The sequence below is a fragment of the Lepidothrix coronata genome, unplaced genomic scaffold (assembly GCF_001604755.1).
Source record: "Lepidothrix coronata isolate B3197 unplaced genomic scaffold, Lepidothrix_coronata-1.0 Scaffold196, whole genome shotgun sequence".
NCBI classification, from domain to species: Eukaryota; Metazoa; Chordata; class Aves; order Passeriformes; family Pipridae; genus Lepidothrix; species Lepidothrix coronata.
In genome coordinates, this window is record NW_016690376.1 from 1,461,515 (window position 1) to 1,483,315 (window position 21,801).

The 21,801-nt window shown below is 45.1% G+C and overlaps 1 protein-coding gene across 2 annotated transcripts in view; it reads right to left on the bottom strand.

The window, feature by feature from the left end:
- Positions 1-21,437, bottom strand: part of TMEM260 (transmembrane protein 260) — a 30,259-nt gene extending 8,822 nt beyond the window's left edge. The window contains exons 1-5 of one of the 2 annotated variants that reach the window (XM_017831730.1): positions 21,314-21,406; positions 7,622-7,891; positions 7,333-7,510; positions 4,802-4,915; positions 2,035-2,214 (exon numbers count right to left, since the gene is read on the bottom strand). In XM_017831730.1, coding sequence (XP_017687219.1) covers positions 2,035-2,214; positions 4,802-4,915; positions 7,333-7,386 — 348 coding nt within the window. In that variant the 5' untranslated portion in view covers positions 7,387-7,510; positions 7,622-7,891; positions 21,314-21,406. Of the gene's footprint in view, positions 1-2,034; positions 2,215-4,801; positions 4,916-7,332; positions 7,511-7,621; positions 7,892-21,313 lie in introns of both variants that reach the window. The other variant, XM_017831729.1, reaches the window with a different exon arrangement.
- Between the last annotated feature and the right edge of the window lie 364 nt (positions 21,438-21,801).

The following is a 21,801-nucleotide window of genomic DNA, read 5'->3' on the forward strand; positions in this document are numbered from 1 at the left end:
GATAAGCATTTTTTCAAAGTGCTGACAATGGATTACCCTGGTGATTTGAGCCTGATCTCTGCTATATCATAGAATCATAGAATCATTTAAGTTAGAAAAGTCCTCTGAGATCATCAACCATTAACCCAGCACTGCCAGGTCCACCACTAACCCATGTCCCCAACTGCTACGTCCACACGGCTTTTAAATCCCTCTAGGGATGGTGATTCCACCACTACCTTGGGCATCCTGTCCCAATGCCTGACACCCTTTCTGTGAAGAAATTTTTCCTAATATCCAATCTAAACTTCTCCTGGCACAACTCGAGGCCACGTCCTGTATCTGCACAGTGCAATTATTTTCTGGGACATCTCCTCACAGCCTGAGAGAAGCTGCAGGCCTCAATTCCTCCTTGCTTAGCAGGCTTGCCCCCATCTCCTCTGCCCTGACAGAGCTGTATGAGATACATGGGAATTTTTATTGCAGAGACCTGCAATCTATGGCACAATTCTGGGAAAGAAGACATGCTCGGTGGAGGTGAGGAATTAACCTTCACAGCTGCTTGTTGGAAAAGCGGTGGCTACCAGAAAAAAGGTAAGGTAAACACATTCAGGAGGACTGGAAGGAATACTTAATCTCAATAAAAATGGAATAGTTAATTGCATTCAGGTTTTAATTAAAAAATAAGTGTTAGAGGATGGAGAGCCAGCTCACAGCTCCTGAAGCCCCACTTTGCTGGTGGCTTCTGGTCCCAGACACATCCCTCGCAAGGAGATGACATTTCTGATCCTTGGCTTACAGGTGGAACCCCCTCCTGAGCATTTTCTGAGGTGATTTAAGACCCTGTCTGCCCTTAAAACAGAGCTACGGGATGCAAGGGCTGGCTGTCCATCCAGGCAGTGCTCTGGAATTAGCCCAGCTGGCACCGGGACCAAACGCTTGGATTTTGCTGTATTTATTGCTCCTGCTTCAGACAAGTTCAAATGTGATTTGTGGTGTAGGATTACACGCAGTCCATCCCTAAGCCTCCTGAACATCAACTTGAATTCATCATATTTGATGGAGAGAGGAGTTAAGGGATTTGCATGCCTTGGTATTGCTCTGCCCAATGGAGTCTTATCCTCGGGAGGCGGCTGGGAATAGGGCAACAGGGGAAATCTCAGAAGTCCTTCAGAGGGTGGATCTTATCTCTGTAGGAGTTTTGGAAAGATTTAGTGGCAGCAGCAGGAATTATCGTGTCTTTTGACACACATCCTACAGCCACACAGCTGTAATAGGACAGTGATGGTCACGTTGGCTGCATGCAGGGGCTTAACTTCTGAGGATGTGGGGCTTCAAGGAGTGACACAACATGTAGACCACACCTTTTTATCTTTTTCTTCCCAGTGGTGTCATTTCCCAGCCCTCTGCACCCAAATCTCTGAAGCAGGAGGACAGAAACTGGGGTGATGGGCACGTGCTTTCCTTGGGTGGCCACAGCCAAACATCCAAGTCAGGGCTGGAGGAGGCAGATGCAAACCTTACACTCTGCAAGCAACCATGCAATGCTTCCCTTCCTTGGCAAGAGCACAGACCTCAGTAACTCAAATCAGAGGTTCCTGAAACCCCCCCAAGCCAACCATTCATTTAAATTCAGTATTAGTAAGTTAAGAGGAACAATTTTGAAACGAAAGCTGCTTGTGACCTCTTTAAATATTCGAGTTAAAAACAGAGAAATAAGAAAATATTTGTCTTAAAACACGAAAACCATCAAATTGATGTCACCATCTCCCTCTAGCACAGTTTGCTCTTTGGGCTCTACATACACAAGACACCAGACAGCTCCCAGGAAACAATATGGCTCGCCCCATGAAGGCAAACAGAATTATCTTTCTGCTTTCCCAGCCACGTGATCCATTTCCCAGAAACCCTGACAGGTCAGAAGGTCGAAATCAGAAATAAACGCTTAAAAAAAATGAAACATTTTCAATTCCTTTCCCCGCGAGCCCTTAATCGTCACAGAGAACAGTTGCGTAAGTCAAAAAGAAAGCAATTTAGAAAACGACCCTTATTTACCAGATTGAATGTCCCATATTCTTCCCTGAGAAAGTGGGTCAAAAATCCTTGAAGAGTCGTCTGGTCTCCCCATGTCCAACGGGCTCGACTGAGGTAGGACGAAGCCGGCAGATAGAGATAAGGCAGCAAACCAGCCAAGAAGCATAAACCCAACTTCAGCAAATGGCCTGGGGACAATTCCTGCACCAAAATATGTCATATTGCATAACAATGTTTATTTTAGTTTAATCACGCTGGAACTTCAAGAACAGATAAAGAAAAAACATCAAATATATTTACACAGAGCTGATCTCTCAATTTATAGTAAGTCCCTACAAAATGCTATGTTAAACCTTACGATTTTGTGGATTACTAGGAAACTGCATCAAACTGATCTCCTTTGCATGGCAGGGTGAAATTTAAGTGAAGCAAATAATATTAGCTAGGACTCATGAGTATCATACTCATTGCATCTTTCACATTTAAATCATGGCATGACATGCATAGATGGCTGAAGCACTGCAAGGCTGAGATAACCCACTTTGCAGCGATTAAGAGTTGGCTGGTATTCCATCTGGCAAAAAAAAAAAAAACACATAAATGCTGCTCTAGTACAACTACACACATCACCACCATCATCAGGAGTCAGTTTTGCCATTTACTTTATCGTGACTACAGTGGTTAAATTGGATAGGGCCAACTTTTGGGGTGGGATTTTCAAGACTGCCTAAGGGGTCAGGAAGACAAGACTTTCAAAGGGACTTCTGTGCCTAACTCCTTTAAGTGCTTTGGAAAATCCCACCCTAGAATATTGCACGCTGGCTTTATCTTTTAGCCACTGCCCTGTCAATCAAAGCACTTCCTCGGCATTTGGGGTTACAGGGAAGAGGCACCAATTCAGAGGGATGATCTACAGAGCAGAAAAAGGAGCTCGATAAGGGTGATGGCCAGATTCTTCAGAAGAAAGATGGCTCATTTTTATTTAAAAAAGGCACTTTTTCCATCAATTATCCTTCTTATTAGGTGGTTTTCTGCAGCAGGCACTACTGGGCTGTCTAAAGCATTTTCCAGGATTATTATATTGGCACAGCATTGTCCTTGCTGGAAATCACAGAGGCCTCTCTGGACCTCCCTGGCTGAAAAAAAAAAAGTACTAAAAATTCTGTTTGAAGAACACAAATATATTGCAGAAGTGAGTCTTCATCGTGTTAAGGGAATTATGTAGCCAGAAAGAGGTTTGTTGGAGATGCTGAACAGATTTTGGATCAGGCTACCCTGAGTTGCACTGCACCTCTTGCAGCTCAAATGCTTCACCCTGTGCCATTACTGAGAACCACACAGGATTTTTCTGGTTAAGGGTGCCCAACTGTCACCTTCAGAGGGACAAAAGAGAGAGAGAGGGAAGTAGGTGGAGGCTTCCCAGAGCCACTTCCAAAATGGTCAGAGCACCTGCATGGCTGAGACGTGCCGCTGTTTCATGGGCAAAGTAGAGTTCCTACAACACATCTGCATCCAGCCTGGTGCACTGACTCACAGAAAACCAGCTACAGCAGAAAAGAGCATGGCAGGGTCCCTGAATGGCACCCAGGAGCCTCATCCAAATGGATGCATATCACCTCCAAACACCAGGAATGCAAAAATGTGTTTTCAGCTTATTACACAACAATCAAGTTTAATAAAAAGAGGTGTAAAATAAGGGACATCTTGAGAAGGGGATGGATTTGAGGGGATCAAAAGCTTGCTGTTGCAATGTTGCCTTTCTTTGGTCCTCTCCAGCTCTTTACCTGAAAGTTGATCTCTTCTAGGACTCTCAGGTCCTGAACACATCAGAGCTGGAGGTCACCAAGCCTGGGACATCCCAAGGGAAAACAAACCTCCATGCCTTTCATGCCATTCTGCTTGTTCTGGCTGCACCTTCACCTATCAACAGCAGTCAGAAGATGCTCTACCATGAGTGGACATGGCTTTTGTTTGTTATCACCAGGGAGCCAACGTACAGAAACTCATCTCCAGGTGAGCTCATGGCAGGAAAAAGCCAGTGTCACCGGCCAGGAGAAGCAGCACACACAGACTGCATATGGCTGTGACTCTCCCCAACAGATATTTATCTGCTCTCCTATTTGGTAGGTCATTGAACTTGCTCTTATTTCCTACAGTCTGAGCAGTTTTTAGCTCCCAGTATTATTTTAGCTTACAGGGTATTTGGAAACAGCTGGGGCAGAGTGTTCCTGTGCCAGGAGACACAAGTGGGTCACAGACTGCTGGCACGAGTAAAGCTCCTAAATTGTGATCACAGAATCACAGAGTCATTGATAATTTGGGTTGGAAGGGACCTTAAAGATCATCTAGTTCCAACCCCTCTGCACCTTCCACTGCCCCAGGTTGCTCCAAGCCCCATCCAACCTGGCCTTGAACACCTCCAGGGATGGGGCAGCCACAGCTTCTCTGGGCAGCCTTTGCCAGTGCCCCACCACTCTCACAGCCAACAATTTCTTCCTAATATCTAAATCTAAACTTGCCCTCCTTCAGTTTAAAGCCATTTCCCCTCGTCCTGTCACTCCATGTCCTTGTAAAAAGTCCCTCTCCAGCCTTTTTGGAGGCCCCCCTTAAACCAGGCCCCCTTTAGATCAGCGGCTCTGGTGTCAGACAGATGAACTGTAACTTCAGTGGGTTATGACCAACAAGTTCAGACAGACCATTCTTTGTAGATCCACACAGAGGTGGCAGCAGCGCTTGGAAAGAAGAATTACCCACTGCTTCAGAAAAACAGGGTCAGCAAAACACGTACCGACTTTCTGAAGAGCCGGGCGAGAACCCAAGGCACGATACAAGCGATGTAAAGCACTATCGTGTGCTGATTGCACAGACTGAGCCCACAGCAAAAGGCACCAAGCTTAGAGATCTGAGAGGGGAGAAAAAAACATCCACAATCACTGCTTATGGTTTGCAAAAACACTCAGAGATCAAAAAAGCTTCAGCGCAGCCCACGGCACCCTTAGAAGAGAAAGGCAAATACATCAGCGAGCACTGGTCAATTATAACATGGATAACAGGTTATTTTTGGCTATTTACAGAGAGATTTCATTCGTTTAACAGAAAATATTCTTTAAGAAGTGTCCAGTTTAGCTGCTGTGTCTCCATGCACACAGAGATCCCACATAGCATCATCACATCCTAACAATGAGTCCAATCCAATCCCCAAACCCCAGCTGCACAGGGGAGGCTGCACAGGGAGCAGTTAACTCCAAATGGTGCAAATTTTTTCAGAAGTCATACCCTAAAATAATACCCCTATATACAGAGACCTCATTTTTCATAACAGGAATGATTTTTAACTCTTCTTCAGGCACAGAGGGATAAAGTCAGGGCTACACAAACTTCAGGAATTAAGGCTGATATCCCTCATTCATCTAAAAGATCAATTTCAAGCATCTTCAAAAGAGTTTTATGATAAAACAGGTAACGCATCCAGACTACGGAGCACAGTGCAGGGGATTTCTGATATTCATTTAGGAAGGCTACAAGGACAACTCCATACAGAATCCTTGGGTCAATGCCACCTACACCACTGCTCCTCCTCTGAATCTGCCTCCTCCTCCACCATCACTGCCCATTGGTCCATGTTACATCCTGAAGCCATGCCAAGGGCAGCTCCTCAGTGGGCAAAAAGCCACCAAAGTCCCACGGACAGGAGCAGACAACCCATCCTCACCTTCCCAGCCAGCCCCAAGGAGGATGGCACTTCCACAGAACCACAGAATATCCTGAGTTGGAAGGAATCCATCAGGACCATCGAGTCCCAACTCCCGGACCTGCACAGAACATCCCCAAAAATCCCACAATGTGCCTGAGAGCACTGTCCAAATACTTCTTGAACTCTGTCAGGGTTGGTGCTGTGAACACTTCCCTGGGGAGCCTGTTCCAGTGCCTGACCACCCTCTGGATGAAGAACCTTTTCCTAATATCCAACTTAAACGTCCCCTGCTTATTTCAGCCACTGGTGAGGGTGGTGTGAGAGGTGCAAACACTTGCCTTGGTGTAGTGATGGGATCACCCTGTAATTATAAATCAACTGCTCAGCATTCCACGTTGGACGCTGCCTTGACATGGAAACACCTGCCATAACTTCAGAAAAACCTTTTCAGAGCTGCCTGGCAGGTCTCTGAACCACCTCAGAGATTTTATAAGTATACTGATGAACCCCAAGCACACCCTTGGAGATGTCTCTATGCCCATCTGATTTATGAAAAGCACCACGAGCTTGCTGTTGGCAGCCTGGCTTCTTCGAGGTGTGGGATGCCAGACACCCAGAAAACCACTGAAACAAGTTCCTTAACTGCTTCTGAAAATCTCATTTGAAAATCCCGTTGGAAATTGGGCACAGGAAACATGGGAGCAGGTTGGAAAATGCCCAACTCCATGTCCGTGGAGTTCAGGTTGTGGGGATCTTGGGGCACTGCTCATTAGAAAATAAAAAAAAAAAATAAAAAATTCCAGTGGTGAAACAAGGTCTCTGTAACCATTGATAAAACATGTTATTTGAGAACTCACGAAGCTGAGTAAACTACCACTGCAGGCTCCTGAAATTCTAGCCTAGCCTGACAAAAATCCTTTTATTCACACAATTTACAGGAGTCACAGCAGGCAAGTCTGTCGGAGGAAAAGAGATCAGATGTTCAGGCAAACCAAAGTAGAAAGAACAAGACTGCTGAGCAAAAATATCATTTGGCTGCCTAGTCTGTTTATAAAGTAGAGAATAAAGCATGAAATTTAAAGTCTCTGTGTTTAACAATGGCATTATTTTAGGGGCACATTTAATTTCAAAAGAAATACTGATTGAAAATTTGGTTGTTTCTGGTTTTGAGTAGAAACTTGGGTTTCTGATTAGATGAAGTTTTCTGTAAAATACATCTATTTACCCCAAAGAAAAATATCAGTTCTTAAAACAAAACCTTGAGCACCCACAGCCTAGTTTGTGTCTTTGATGCAGGAAGAACTAAAACATTTATATGAAAATGATTTTGCTTCTCATATTTCCACGCCGTGGTATTAAACAAACCAGCCCCAAATGCATCCAACAGGTCCCAACTCAATCTTTAAACAAAGTGTACAGGTTTCTTTCAATGTCTGGCACTCTTGAACATCCAGGTAGGTCAGGAATGGACATCACCCAGCACAGGTGCTGAACCAGGTCCCAAAATTTGGCCTTTTTACTTAAACAAAACTAAACCAGCAATAAACAAATAGGAAATTAAACAGACAGGTGACAATTCAATAACAGAAGATAAAGAACTATTCGCTTTGCTTGAGATGTTTTACCTTTGATCTCTCTTTTGCAGTGGATGCCTCCTCAAAATGAGCAGTGAGAGCCATCAGCAGCCCCACAAACAGATTGTTTAAGCTGAAAACCTCCGCCGTGATGGACCACTGCCATGTTAGACGAGAAAATGAAAACACCCCCGCAGCAAGGATTCCTCCAGCATATGAGCCAGAAAGCCTGCAAACACAGATAACATGAAATCTTCTTTTCCAACAAAAAAAAAAAAAAGCCTACTTTATTGTCCTTCTTTTTTTTTAAGTTGTTTTTTGTTTTTTTTTTAAAACATACTGTAGCAGTAGTGACGGCTGCCACCCCGCCAAAACATTATATGGTTAATATCTTCCTAATAATTTCTCTGCCAAAGGATTGTGGTCAGGAAGAGCCAGCCCGTTTGCCAGCCACCCCAACACCAAAGAATTTGGCTTCTTGCAAAAGCCACGAAAACTTCCAGAGTGGAATTTGGCCCAGAGTCCCTGAGGAGTGATGGCCCGGCGGGTCGGGAGTCACGCCGCTAACGGGATACTCTCCACCGGAGGAGATGCCAGCAAGGGTGCAGCCCTAAATAAAGACTGGATTAGAGTTATTCATGATGGACAGCATTAGCAGAGCTTTCCTGGGGAGGGGGGAAGGTGTTCAGTGGGTTTGGTGAGGATTGTGGCACCCGTGCTGCCAGAAGGGAGAGGTTTCCACCAGGGTCGGGAGCGCGGAAAATGGGTGTCGGCTCCAGTAAGTGTGAGGGAGTGGGTGAAGCACCCACAGTTGGGATGGCTGTGAGCCCAAAAGCCAGTCATCTCTGCAACTCCCAGATGGGATTATGGCACACATTCCCCACGGAGTTGTTTGGCCAACTCAGTTTGATGCTGCAGCCGGCATGCAGGGAGCCCACAAGATGGAATTTAGCCCAGGAAACCAATTAGGCCCGTTCCGCAACAGTGGCTCTTCCCACCCAGTCCCACTGGGAGCAGCTCCAACTCTGCCTGTCTGAAAGGTCTCCCCTCCGTGAAGTCACCCTGAAAAGATGCCACATAGGGCTCAACCAGCTCAATTAAGCCTTATCCAAAACCAGAAATAGCTGTGGACAAAGCTTCTCTCCAGAAATTCACCATCCCTCTGTAAGACTAAGCCAGTCTCTGCCACAAATTGGGCATTTTCCGGTTCCATCCCAGAGACGCACAATTCCATTTCTTTCTAACATTTCCAGCAGGTTTAAAACAAAACTTATAAGCTACCGAACTTCTTCATCAAGCTACCTGTGTAATTGGGTCCTAAATAGTGGCCATATCCTCTAGGACAGCCAATGTCCCCAGGTGGCTTGTTCTACCCAGCGTTGATGGGAGGGGGGATGTCCACACGAGACTTACCCTGACATAGCTCTGAGACAAAAGGCAACCAAAGGACACAAAACCTACAGCCCCTAAGAGCAGAAGTGCCCTGCTGGCAGAGTACTCTTTAGCAAGGGCTCCTCTCCTTGGGAAAGCTTTTCTTCCACCTTCCCGAAATGACCTCAGTTCAGACAACCTATTTCAGTAGATGTCAAAGAAGGACAGTCTGAATAGGAATTTTTAATCCATTAAAAATGAGAAGCAGGGTTCGTGAGGCCAGGTGTCTAGTCCTCCTCCTGCCATCGACACTGGACATCCTGGGTAGCCTGGGACAAGCCACTCTGCTGCTTCTGATGAAGTATCTGCAGTTATCTGCAAAATAGAACTAATGATTTTTATTTCCTTTGCAAAGCACTTTGAGATCTGCAGCTGCAGGAGGCAGCTGGAGGGTGAGAAGTAAGGAGTTAACAGCGGGGAAAAAGAAAGCAACTCTGAGGTGTTCAAGGTTGCAAGGTGTTCAAGGTATAGCAAGACAAGCTAAAGGTGGCAGAGAGTTCAACACCAAGACTGTGGGAAGAAGTCTCAAAAAATCAATGGAAGTGAAAAAAAACCAGCCTGAAAACTCCCAACTGACAGTAAGTAGGACTGTTTCAGATCAAATGTGAAATCAAGGGGAAATATTCAAGGTCAGGTTGGACAGGCCTTGGAGCAACCTGGTTTAGTGGAAGGTGTCCCTGTCCATGGCAGGGGGTTGAAACGAGATCATCTTTAAAGTCCCTTCCAACCCAAACCATTCTGTGATTCTATGACTCTAAATCTGTGTCTGCAAAGTACAGATTTAAACATTAAACTTTTGAAGAAAGGTGACTTGGAACCTCTTCAGTAGCAAATCAGGTATCTGCTGTTGTGCTCACCAACACATGTCACTGTGGTGGACTCTTCCAACGTCTAAACTTCCCCGTGGTTCAACACAGGTCCAAGTATTTGGTATGAAATTCTCCAAGCCAAGACCCGTCACTCACTGCACTAATGTACTGTTTCAAAATCACACAACTGCAAACAGAAAAGGCATTCAGGGGCATGAACACGGCTGTGTTGGTTTTGCTACCAAACCACCCCAGCAGCCCCAAGTCCACCTCCTCTAAGGGAGAAGTGAGACAGACACAACCTGTTGGCAGAGTTTTCAGCCTCAAGAGCTCTGGCTGTGCTCTCCTCCTCCCTGTCACCAGAAAGATGTGGCACCCAAACAGAAAAGGGAAAGATGCAATGGAGTTTGCAGGAATTGAGTCAGGAGTGGTTTCTGCTCCTAAAGAAAAACACCAGGAAAGGGCAGCAGGGCCATGTATAATTAAAACCCAAGAGATCCCCAATACACAAACCCACTACATAACATCCCTATGTTTGGACTAAACTTTTGAAACAATTCAAACTTTCAGTTATAAAGAAACAACTTTGCAAATCCCTTTGAAATTCTTGCAGGGAAAAAAGGTAAAAAAAAGGTAAAACAACCTTCCCAAAAATCTTCGGATGAAAAGCACCATTTTAGGCAAACGTTCCAACCATTCACCAATTCTCCTTGTCTTTCCCAGAAAATACTTAAGCATATCATGAGAGTTCAAATGAGATGAAAGAAATCCCATCCTCTTGATAAAAAGTCTCAAACCTGCAAGTCGAGTTTTATGAAATAAGGCTTAAGCAAAAGCTACTCAACCCGAGCTTAAAGACTTATCCCAGCTATGTGGGACAGAGGACACCTCTGCTCACCGAGCACTGAAGGGTCAGGATCCAAAACTAGGCAGAGTTCACAGACCTGTTTGTCAACAGAGCTGGTGCTGCCTTTAGTTTCATAGAATAAGAGAAAGAATCATGGAATGGTTTGGGTTGGAAGGGACATTAAAGATCATCCAGTTCCAATCACCTGCCATGGGCAGGGACACCTTCCACTAGACCAGGTTGCTTCAAGCCCCATCCAAACTGGCCTTGAACCCTTACAGGGATGGGGCAGCCACAGCTTCTCTGGGCAACCTGTGCCAGGGCCTCACCACCCTCACAGCCAACAATTTCTTCCCAATATCCCACCTAAACTTGCCCTCTGGCAGTGGGAAGCCATTCCCTTTGTCCTGTCCGTCCAGGCCCTTGTCCAAAACCCCTCTCCAGCTCCCCTGGAGCCCCTTTAAGTACTGGGAGCTGCTCTAAGGTCTCCCTGGAGCCTTCTCTTCTCCAGGCTGAACAAGTTTCCTAAGAAACTCATGGGAAAGCCAGGTTGTTAAGCTCACTTTGTGATAGTCCATTGCATGCACGGAGCACTAAGCTCCTGTAAGAACACTGGATGTTAAAAAAACAAATGGAAATGTGTTGCATTCCTGAAGAACATCAAGATAACAGCTTTGGGAAGTGGAAGCTGGAGACCAAGAGGTTTTCTGAAGGTTCTGTCAGCAGAAAAGCAAATTATGCATTTGTGAGTTTGCTGATTCAGAAAAAAATCTCTCAGAAGTGGAAGCAACCAGAGCAGGTATCTCCTGAGGTGGATGAAGACCACATGGCAGAAAAAAATGCCATGTCCATCAGATCCACCCAAGGCAACAGCTCACAGTACCAAGTGGCACCAGAAGGACAAGTAGAAATGAATCCCATGCAACTGTCAGCATGATGGTGGGGCCAAATTAAATCAACCCTGCCTCGAGAATGGGGTAACATGGTCATACAGCTCATCTTGCTCGACCTCCATGCACCACTGCCTCTGCCATCTGGCAGCCTCTTGGATGTCTCCAGCACTGAGTGACACTGTGATGACCTCAAATGCACACACTGCCCAAGGAGGTGACAAAAAATCTCAGGCATGGACAACACAGGTCAGCCACCTACACCACTGTGGAACAAAGAACAGCCTCAAGGTGGGAAAGACACTGATGGGTGTATAGTGAAGGAGGGCAGAGTGAGACACAAAAACTCGCTGGAAAAGGCATAAAAATGTGAGTAAAATAGAGATGGGAAGAACTGAAAGTGCGAAGGGATGGGGCAGAGTTCTGGAACTGAGGTCAGGAAGCTTAAAGCCAAGAATTTTTTTCCTCATCCCTGGCAGTGTTACAGATCAGGTTGGACAGGGTTTGGAGCAACCTGGCCTAGTGGAAGGTGTCCCTGCCCATGGCAGGGGGGTTGATCTTTAAGGTCCCTTCTAACTCAAGCCATTCTGTGACTCTACGATTCTACAAAAAGGATGAAAAGCTTTGCAAAGCAGGACAGTGCAATCTACAACCGCAGATGCTGGTGGTGACACGTGGCATATGGAAGCAGGACATTCGGGAGCCAGAAGATGGTGGCTGCTTCAATTACAGGCACAGGCAGCACTTCTGTGGTTAAGACACAGTATGTTGTAGAAGATTAACACAAGAGGTAAAGGAGACTTCCCATAACTCCAGCAAGAGTTCAACAACCCAACTACCAGTGTCAAGATGGAGAGGGAATAAGACCAGCATGCCATTTGTTGTGTGGAAGGCAGGAAGGGGTTTTCTCGTGGTACGTGGTCACATTCTCACCGAAATCAAACACCACGACTCACAATGACAATGAAAATATTTCCTGCAGTGAAGCCCTGCTGGACAAGAAGGAATCACAGAGCCTTCAGGCTCTGCCACCCAGCCTGGAGACCCACACTTTTCCATCTACATTGGCTGGAGGTTTGCAGGTGCACCGTGGTCAGAAGAAGGAAATAGTTGGGTTTTTTCCTGAAAATACCTTTTATTTGCTTAACACTGTCTCTCCCTTTGATAGCACATCAGGGTTCCGGAGCAGAGAGCAGCAGAGACTTATCCTCACTCAACTTCTACTCATGCTTTTGTCTTTGAACGCATTTTTCAAACTGAGTTGAGGTGCCACAAAAAACATAGCAAAGACCCAAGACAGCCAGATCCTCCACTAGTCTCATGTAAAAGGAACATCTAGAAGGGCTTTATCCCACTGATTCTAGGGAGCAGAGAGGGTAACTATCTGCTCCCCCAAAGTCAGCTTGTTTCCCTCAGTCTTTGGAGCCAGCTTGAGAAAGAACAGATGACTGGAACAAGAGGATGAAGGGGTTGCCAACAACAAAGCCATAGCAGTGGAAATAACCATCCACTGTTCACCTGTCAGCACAGTGTAGGCATAAGGCTGCCTGGCAGCTACTCCTTCAAGAAGAGAGACTTTATAAGGAGCAAAAATGGGCAAAACCCCACTGTAAGGCTCAGTGCAGTGGAGGGGGGATCCTAGGCTTGGGCTTGGCAAGGACCATCTCCTGGAGAAGAAGGCTGAGTCACCTGGGAGAAAGCATTCAGAATAACACTACCTTGCTGTTGGAACAGCCCCAGCACACACAAGTCAGGTCATGAAAGAAGAAAAGATCTGAAGTCAAGTCAGCAGTGGGAAAGTCTTCAAAGCTTCTCCCAGGGGTACTACGGCTACCACCACCTGCCCCACTTCAAGGATTGAAACACCTTCCAGGCCTCTTTATCATATGTGCAGGAAAAGCCAAGGGAACAGGTGGTATTTTTGATTTTGCAAAATAACTAGTTTAGAGGAAGACTTGCTCAAAGCACGTGGAGCACTTTATCAAGACAGGACAAGTGGGAAGAAGGTCCCTTCCTATCAGTCGACCAACTTCTGAACATGGGCAGAAATTCCCATCAGCTGAAAATGCACTCAGAGGGACAGAAACAGTCAGCAAAGGAGAGGTCACATGGTCCTTTGTGAGAAATATTTTCTCATGGCATCCCTAAACATAAAAGGAAAAGACCAAAATCAAAAAATAATTGTTTTGTTTTCCTTTTCGGGCACGCAACTGAAAGAATGTGTAGTTGGGTCTCAGCTCCAAGGACGCAGGAAGCACAAATTTGCCTTAATTAGGACTATTTTACCTGCAGGTTTTTAATAGGAAAAATGAAATTCAAAATTTTAATGGGGGTTTTTTTTTGCCATCATAGTTTTTAGCTTCTCATTTGTTGCCAATCACTAAAAAGTCAGTTTGTGATTTAAAATTTAGCCTTTCCTCTAAGTTTGGTAAAACTTTCTGTTAGCCAAAAGCACAGGTTACATCTACGTGGATTTAACAAAAAACTCCAGCAGTGTTTTTACTTTTTATTTAGAAAATAATGGCAGACATTTTATATTTCATAATTTGCAAAAAACGTATTAGATGAGTGGTATAAAGCCATACACGGATGGGGGAATTGGAATTTAATTAAAATGTTTTCCTCCAATGCAATCTTCGGTGCACTGGATTCATTAAGAAAAGTAAGATAATTGGAATGGTTTGTATTTGAAGCTGATGTATTTAACACTGCAAACACCTATCTGTACCTAGTGAAATAAGCTGATTATTTCTGCCTTCTGTTCCCTCCAAAACTTTACAGGCAGCAGATCTCAGCCTTCCATCTTTTTTTTTTTTTTTAGGCAGTGGAATAAGAAAAAACTCTCCTTATTTTTTAAAATCCACACTAATTAACTAATTAATGGGGTTTTTTATCATTTCAGTCTCTCCCTGCATCTGCAGATGATGACCCTGATGTCAGTGGTTCCCTGTACACGTCCACAGGCTCCAGGTACATCATCAGCAACTTCTGCCTCTGCAATGCTGTGACTTCACTTTGCAGTAGCAAAGACATATCCCTTGAATGTATTTTTACTTCAAGTGCATTAAAGATTTAACATTCTGAATCTAATAAGTTCCACTTGTTAACAAATTAATTTAAAAACCAAATTTTTTTTAATGTAGGCTAAAAAGAATGGGACGTAGAAGACTCAACAACCAAGCTTCCCATGGACAAATTTTAAATGTATATTTGCATTGGTGCTGAAATAGAAGAATTACTTAAAAATAAAATGCAAACAAAAATCCAAACATGAGTTCAGGACCGAAATAATAATAATAATTATCCCAAAAAACCCAATCCCTCTGGGTTTTCCTGCCTCTTAGTCACAAACACTCAACGACAAAAGGCAGTTTCTCTTGCTCTCAGCACTGAAGAGCCAGTGCAGGTACTACAGGGAATAGCAAACCAGATTTTATTCTTCCTCAAGGACCTGGAGCTGAATAGCCACTTAAGCCCTGCCTGCAGCCTCCGCTCCCGGCGCTGGAGGAGGAGGAGGAAGGAGAGCAGGGCTTGGCTTAGCTGTCCTGGTCGAGTCTTCATGGTCACGAGGAGAGAAGAGAAACCAAGTATAGAGGCAAAAAAAACCATTAAAAAAAAAAAAAAAACCAACCAAAAAAAACCAGGCACTTTGGTTATAACTGACTGATGTCCTTCGTGCCAAATGGGACTTCAACACCCAACTTCAGCATCCCCACAGATTCCTGGGATTTATGGAGTGGGGGTGAGCAGGCAGCACCCTCACCTCCCACCACATGCATGGGATGCCACCTCCCCCACACCCAGCCAGGGACTGCCACCACTTCCTTACTTTTCTTTCTTTTAGTTATTTCACCCAAACACCACAAGCTGAAGAGATGGTTAAGGAGTGCTGAGCTAGTGAGGATTTTGGCAAAGGGGAGCTGGTCCTTGCACCCTCTTGTGTATGTCCTCCTGGTCTGGAGGTGTCCAGTAAGGACACCACCTCTGTAGGATAATACTGTATCTGCTGGTACCCTTACCAAATATGGTACTGTGAATGTCACCAGCACATGCAAGAGGCATCTTGCACCCCAGCCCTCGTGCCCTGGGGCCATGTCACCCTGCATCCTCTCACTGGGAGGATCAAACTGGCCCTGCAGTGAGGTGCCCTGGATGGCAGTGAGGACCTTGGTGGGTCCACAGTGGGTCTGGACACCAGGGATGGGAAGAGCTCCCTGTGAGAACTCATCAGGGGAGCAAGGAATGGGATATCCCAACCTCAAACCTTGCACGTCCCTGGATGCCCACCACCATGCTGGAGCAGAGCCTGCCTCTAGCAGCGCCTTCCCAAGAAAGTTTGGTAATTAAATTCGATGCCTCCACGTCAAGCTATTCCAGAGCAGTTCAGCGAGTGGAACAGCTCATGACAGACCGATAAAATGCACACACGGCTGCGCCGCTTTAATAAACATCCCCCTGCACTCACACTTGAGTTGTAAAAACTGTGCTTCCAGCCATCACAAATGAGAACTTCTCTTCTGGTGTCTTTGCAAGCGGAAAGGGTATATTAGTTCAACCCATTATTTGACTCACAATCCTTAGAAAATAGGTACACCTTTATCCCGGGTGCCTGTAATAACCAGCAGCCAAAAAAACCCCAACCCGCAGTAGGAACCGGCTCGAGCTATTTAAATGTTTTATAAGTTTTTTTCCCTCTTTTTTTTTTTTTTTTGGTAATTGCAGAAACTTTTCCTAATCTGACATTTTGTTAAAACCCCTTATTAGAAATTATGCAGCCGCAGAAGAAGAAGAGGGGAAAAAAAAAAAAAAAAAAGAAGAGAGAGAAGAGAGAGGGGGGGGAAAAATAGAATAAAATATAAAATAAAATAAAAATGAGCTGGCTTCACAATTACCAAGTCAGCCCATGCAGCCCTTCGCTATTGTACGAGTGGCATAAACCCCCCGGCGGCCTATCAGCTCCCTGGCAGGCAGGGGGCTGCGCTATTCAAAGCGAGAGATACAAGCTGCAGGGCAAAAACCTGGCAGCTCCCATCTGACCCCCCAATCCCCGGCTGGTGACAGCTCCAAGCTCCATGGCAAATTAGCCCTTCTCACATTACAATTGCAGGAGACAGATTCCATTAGCGGTATCTGAAATTGAGTGGAGAGCTGCTCCGTTATCAGACTTGACTCATAAGCGCCGCTATTAATCAGAGCTATGATAGCATTTATATATTTCAAGCTATCTGCCGCCGCTGTGATATTCTGCTACAAAGGGTTGATGGGACTTAGGGAAGGGAACAATGGAGCTTTCTGGGAAAAGCAGAGTAAATCAAGAAAGTCTGTGACTTCCGCACATTCTGAAGGGATTGCGGTTTACATAAATTTTCTCCCAATTGGAGATTGAGCTCTTCCTCATCTTACACATGGGATTTAGTTGTCACTCAATGGTAACAGCTGTGAAAAGGTGAAGCGGCCCACCGCTCAGAATATTGCCTCCGCTTTTAAAGCAATTAACCCATGAACAGGAGGATACCTGGTGATATCAAAGGGATTAAGCCAGGCAGTGCATTATTAACATTTCCTTGAACTAATTCTAACTCTGACTAGCTGTCAGAAAAGACTCTTCAGTCTTTAAAAAAAAAAAAAAAAAAAAAGGGTTTTTTTTGCCCTGCTTTTTCCTCCCCCCCCTCCCCTCCCTTCCAAACGAAGCAGAGTTACTGCAGCCTCATGTGCCTACTTTAGAGCCAAATGCAAATGAACAGATTTGGTAATGTCTTCAAACAGACTAAACTCGGCGCCGGTTTATTATGGCGACAAGTGGGAAAAAAAATAAAAATATACATAAGATCAATTAGCCAGAGGCCAGGGGAGATATTTTAAAAGCTAATTAGTACATGAGTAACTTCCTTTCTTCTCTCCCTCCTAAAAGTTTGTAACTACTTATTACTAAGCACATCTGTTTTCCAAATGCCCAAGATCCTCCTGCTGTGCTACAACAGCGGTAATCTATGATAATCTGTAATCTGGAAAAATCCAAATATGCCCTGCAAAGAGATTCCTCCTTCCTCAAAGCCCAATTTTTTAATTTCCCACTCCAGCTGAGCGGGCACTGGCTCCTCTCTCAAGCCTCCATCTTCCCCTCACTATGGTCACAAAAAAAAGGGGTCAAACTGTTCAGGGATGACTTCTGCTCTGGTAAACCCATGAACCCCAGGGATATGGAGTATTTCCTCACTCAGCAGAGGCAGAAGACAACTTTTCCCAGCACCAGTTAGTTTTAAGGGAGCATCAGCCATGAGGTCCCTCTGGGATGGTCATGAAGGTCACCCATCCTCCTGGTCCTTCCTAGGGACCTTCCCACGAGAGCTCCAGGACACACAGCCCGGGAGCCAGAAAGCTCAGTGCCATCAGGATGGTCAAGTGCCATTTCCAAAGCATTATGATGATGACAAACTGATAAAATAATTTTGATTATTTCACTATGCAACACGACTATCGCTGCTGTTTGTTGGCAGTGGGAGAAGAGCTGGCTCTGGTTTTTAAATACATCCACAGCGTGTTGTTTGGAAGGTTTAGGGGGCAGAGAATATATATATATATATATAAATATATGTATAATGTATTAGTCCAAAAGTTAATACAATACCCAGAACAGCAAAATGAAGAAACGTGACTGGCTTAATTTAATGCAACATTTTCCCCCTTTTTCAAACCCTGTGTCCAACTCAGACAGAATAAAGCTGGCAAAAACTTACTAGAAGCACTTGTGCAATGACACCACCTACTCTGCTACTGCCCCTGCAATAAAACAGCTTTGTGTATTTAAATACCTCAAAACAGCCAAACTATGAAAGGTGTACACTGGAAAAGAAAAAGCACTTAGAGGAAAGCATCCTATTTCTCTTTGCAACAGAGAATGCAAAGAATGCATCCCCTGCGCAGAAAATGACACTTTGGCAATCATATTATAAGAAGATAATTGGTTTACTTTGTAAACTTGCTATGCTTTGCCTCCCACAGTAAAACAAATAAATAGTTGTTTAAAGAAACAATCCTACAGCCGCGCTCGCTCAGTCCTAAAAACATAAAGCAGCTCCCCCCTCCTTCAAAGCAAAGATGAATTATTTGCCTCACTTACAAGCAGTCTGAGAAAACTCTTTGTAAATGCCATTTTACGATAATTACAGGCGGTTTATTACGACTGTGCAGGGGGGGGGGAAGAAAAATCCGTATTCGAGAACTAACTCAAAGGAGCGAACGGCTCGCTCCGAAATAGTCTGGATTACTGACAAAGGGGCTTTTTGCATCAATGTGGTTCGACGCAATTTTGCTTTAAGAGGAACAATCCAGGCTTAAAAAAATATAATTAAATGAATAACATAATGTACTGTAATATAATGAAATTAATAAACAAACGTGCGGCGCATCGCGCCAGCCATCACCTGGCAGAGGAGGAATCTGTTTAAGGAAAAGATTCGATCCTAATCCCGCACGTGCCGTAACATCCCAAACGCCACCCGGCCACGGAGGGAACCACGACTCTTTCCTTGAGCAGCAAAATTATCCCGACCCGCCGAGGAATAAACTCGGGAAACGACTCGAACAAAAAGAATCGATGGGGAAATAAAACAACAAAAAAAAAAAAAAAAAAAAAAAGAGAGAGATTTACTGTCCGGGGACGCTGGAAAAACCCGGCGAGGGTAAACAGCAACCCTGCCCGGCTGGTGGGGAGAAAAGAAAGGTTTTAGAGGTTAAGTTCAGGTCAGACGACAAATGAAATTGTAACAACCCAACTGACATTGTATAATGTCTTCTTCACTCGATCAATAGGGCAGCGTCGGCCCCATTTCCATAGAGATGGCTTCCTCCCCGCTGAAGGGTGGCTATTGTTTGAGGAGGGAGATTTGCCACTTGAACCGTGTTGCTCCCAAAGGATGTGTACTTCATCAATTATTTGTGCTCCTAACATCTACATATTTTCATATTAACGTCCACGTTTGGCGCAGCAAGAGGAGCAGGTGCTGATTTTTCCGCCGGTACCTCGCAGGGGTCACCCCGTCAGCTGATTTTATTTAGAGGCAAAAATGAGGGGGGATTTGATAGACCCATTTGGATTCGTGAGGATAAACAAGCTCAGTTAAAAAGACACCACATCACCTTCAGATAGTTATGGCTTCATGCAGTGAACACTTGCTAGTTTTTGTTTTTTTCTTTTAAAGTAGATAAAAAGGCAACAAAAGTAAATTATTTTTTTTTGGCCAAGTGAATGTTGTAAAAAATAAAGCAGCTTTAAGGTGCTTAAAAGGAAAAATGTAATGTTGTAATTTGGAAATAAAATTGACCTTACAATTATTTTCAAAAAAACAATCAATCCTTGCCAGGTTGAATAATTCATCCTGTCACTATCTATGAAATAATTTCTATAAGTCCTAACAGTTTTTATCATCTCTTGGTTCCAGGTTTCCCATTCCTTCGTGCAAATTTTAAATCTGACAGAAGCACCGTCTTCCAAATCCAATTAAACAACAACAACAACAGCAAAAAATTAAACCTTTAGAAGCGCAAAAGTAATTCCCAAAATAATTCCCAAATTTAGCCTGTCATTGGCCTCCCGTACCCTCATTTCTGCAAAGCGACGATCGCATCATTTCATGTGCAACAAACTGGGCAGGAAAGGAACTGTCTCGCTGCAGTTCAAACTAAAAACTGGGGCAGAGCTTCACAGTAACTGCAATAATGGGAATAACCGTCATTAAAAAAGAAATCAGAAACCAAATATTAAAAACCTTCGGCAACTCCTCGCAGGAGTTTTTAGCACAATCGAGTTGTGCTCCGACGCTGCGCCGGGCACTGTGCACGGGAGGGCAGCGCCACTTCCAGCTCCCCAAAATACGCTGCAAAATACAGGATATTAAATTATATAATGCTGACTTAATTACATGTATTACCCACCAGTAAAAGCAATCACTTTAAATGCCTACAGAAATATTTAGGAATTACTTAAGCAACTCCGGTAGGTGCACTTTGGAGCTGATGCTACGCGAAAGGTGAGGTGCAAAAAGCAACTCCTCTGCAGCAGATTTGGGGGATTTTGGACCCCATGGACCAAAGTTTAAGTGAGCTCAAGGCTCTCAGGCTGTGCAGGATCTGGCCCCTTCACCCCCCATTTATTCCTGCTTTTATTTCTGGGTTGCTCTCGCTCTCTGGGAAGGTTTCCCTGAGGGGCGACGCAGCTCTGGGGACGGGTGGGAGAAAAGGGCTTTTGTCAAAATAATCTGGGTGAGGGAGCGCCCCCGTCTCATCCCGGAGCGCCCCGATATCACTTGCAGCCTCAAAACGTGCCCTATTTTCCCTGCAAAAGAACATCAGAAATTGTTTATACGGGTTGTGATAATCCTCTCAAATATGGGTCAGGCTGAGGTTAAGAGCAGCCAGAACTTGCACATCAAAGACGAGCGGGGTTAACAAACCACCTCCCCCCCAACCCCGACCACGTGCGCATCCCGATTGTTCCCTTTCCTCCCAAGGTTAGAGGTCCGGGGAGAAGGGATGGACTCGGGCATCTCCCGAGCCTGCAGTCAGCAGGGAAAGGCAGGGATGCTCTCCCTGGTGCTTGGGTACCACCGGCAGGCAACTGCCCATCCGCCTCCGCCGGGAGCTGCAATTAAACCAAGTTCACGGTTTCCCGATAGGTGAAGCTCATCCTGTTAATTTAAACAGACCATCTGCATCTTTCGAGAACGACAAACTTCATTAGTTCTGGTTAGTTAAACCGAGCGGTGATTTGTGATAATGAGCCTGAACAACCTGTCACGTCTGTGGAAGGGAAAGGGCGCACTTTTTATTATTGCTATTATTATTATTTAACAGAAAAGAAAGGGAAAAAAATAAAGGGGGACCTTTTGTGTGAGAAAGAAGGTCAAATTCAGATTAAATCGCTGTTAGGTTAATCAGAGGAACTAATTAGGGACGGGGAGGGGGGGAAACACTAGTCCGAAGGCCAGGGGGGAACAGAGGGAGCCTTCGGAAACGTCCCGAGCCGACAAACAGCAAAACACCCCGGATGACTTTACCTGAAAACCGTGTAAAAAAGCAAAGAGGCGGCAGCTGCTCCCAAGAAGCCGCAGAGGAGGTTGACTCGGGAGGCGGGGGAGCCGCCGGGCAGGAGCCCCATCGCCACTTTGGCCAGCAGGGTGAACAGGGGGTAGCCGGGAGGGTGGGCGACCTACGGACAGACGGACACCGGGGGGGGGTTGGAAAAGGGCTGGAATTCGACCAGATCAAAAGCAGAGCAGCACGCCCCCGGGATCCAGGGGGTTCTCCGAGCGGCACCTCTCCCCCGACCCACCCTTTTGGTACCAGTTTCAAGTCCGCGAATATTTTTTTCTTTCCCCCGGTGGATCTGGCTCCACGCCTCGCCCATAATAATGAGGCGGCGAGAAAAAGGAGGTGCCACGTTTCATTAGCGTGCCTTAAAGGGCTCCTTGTTTGGGTTCACAGTATATTAGGGTCATTCAAAAGGCTGTTGTTTTTTTTTTTTTTTTTGGGGGTTTTTTTTTTT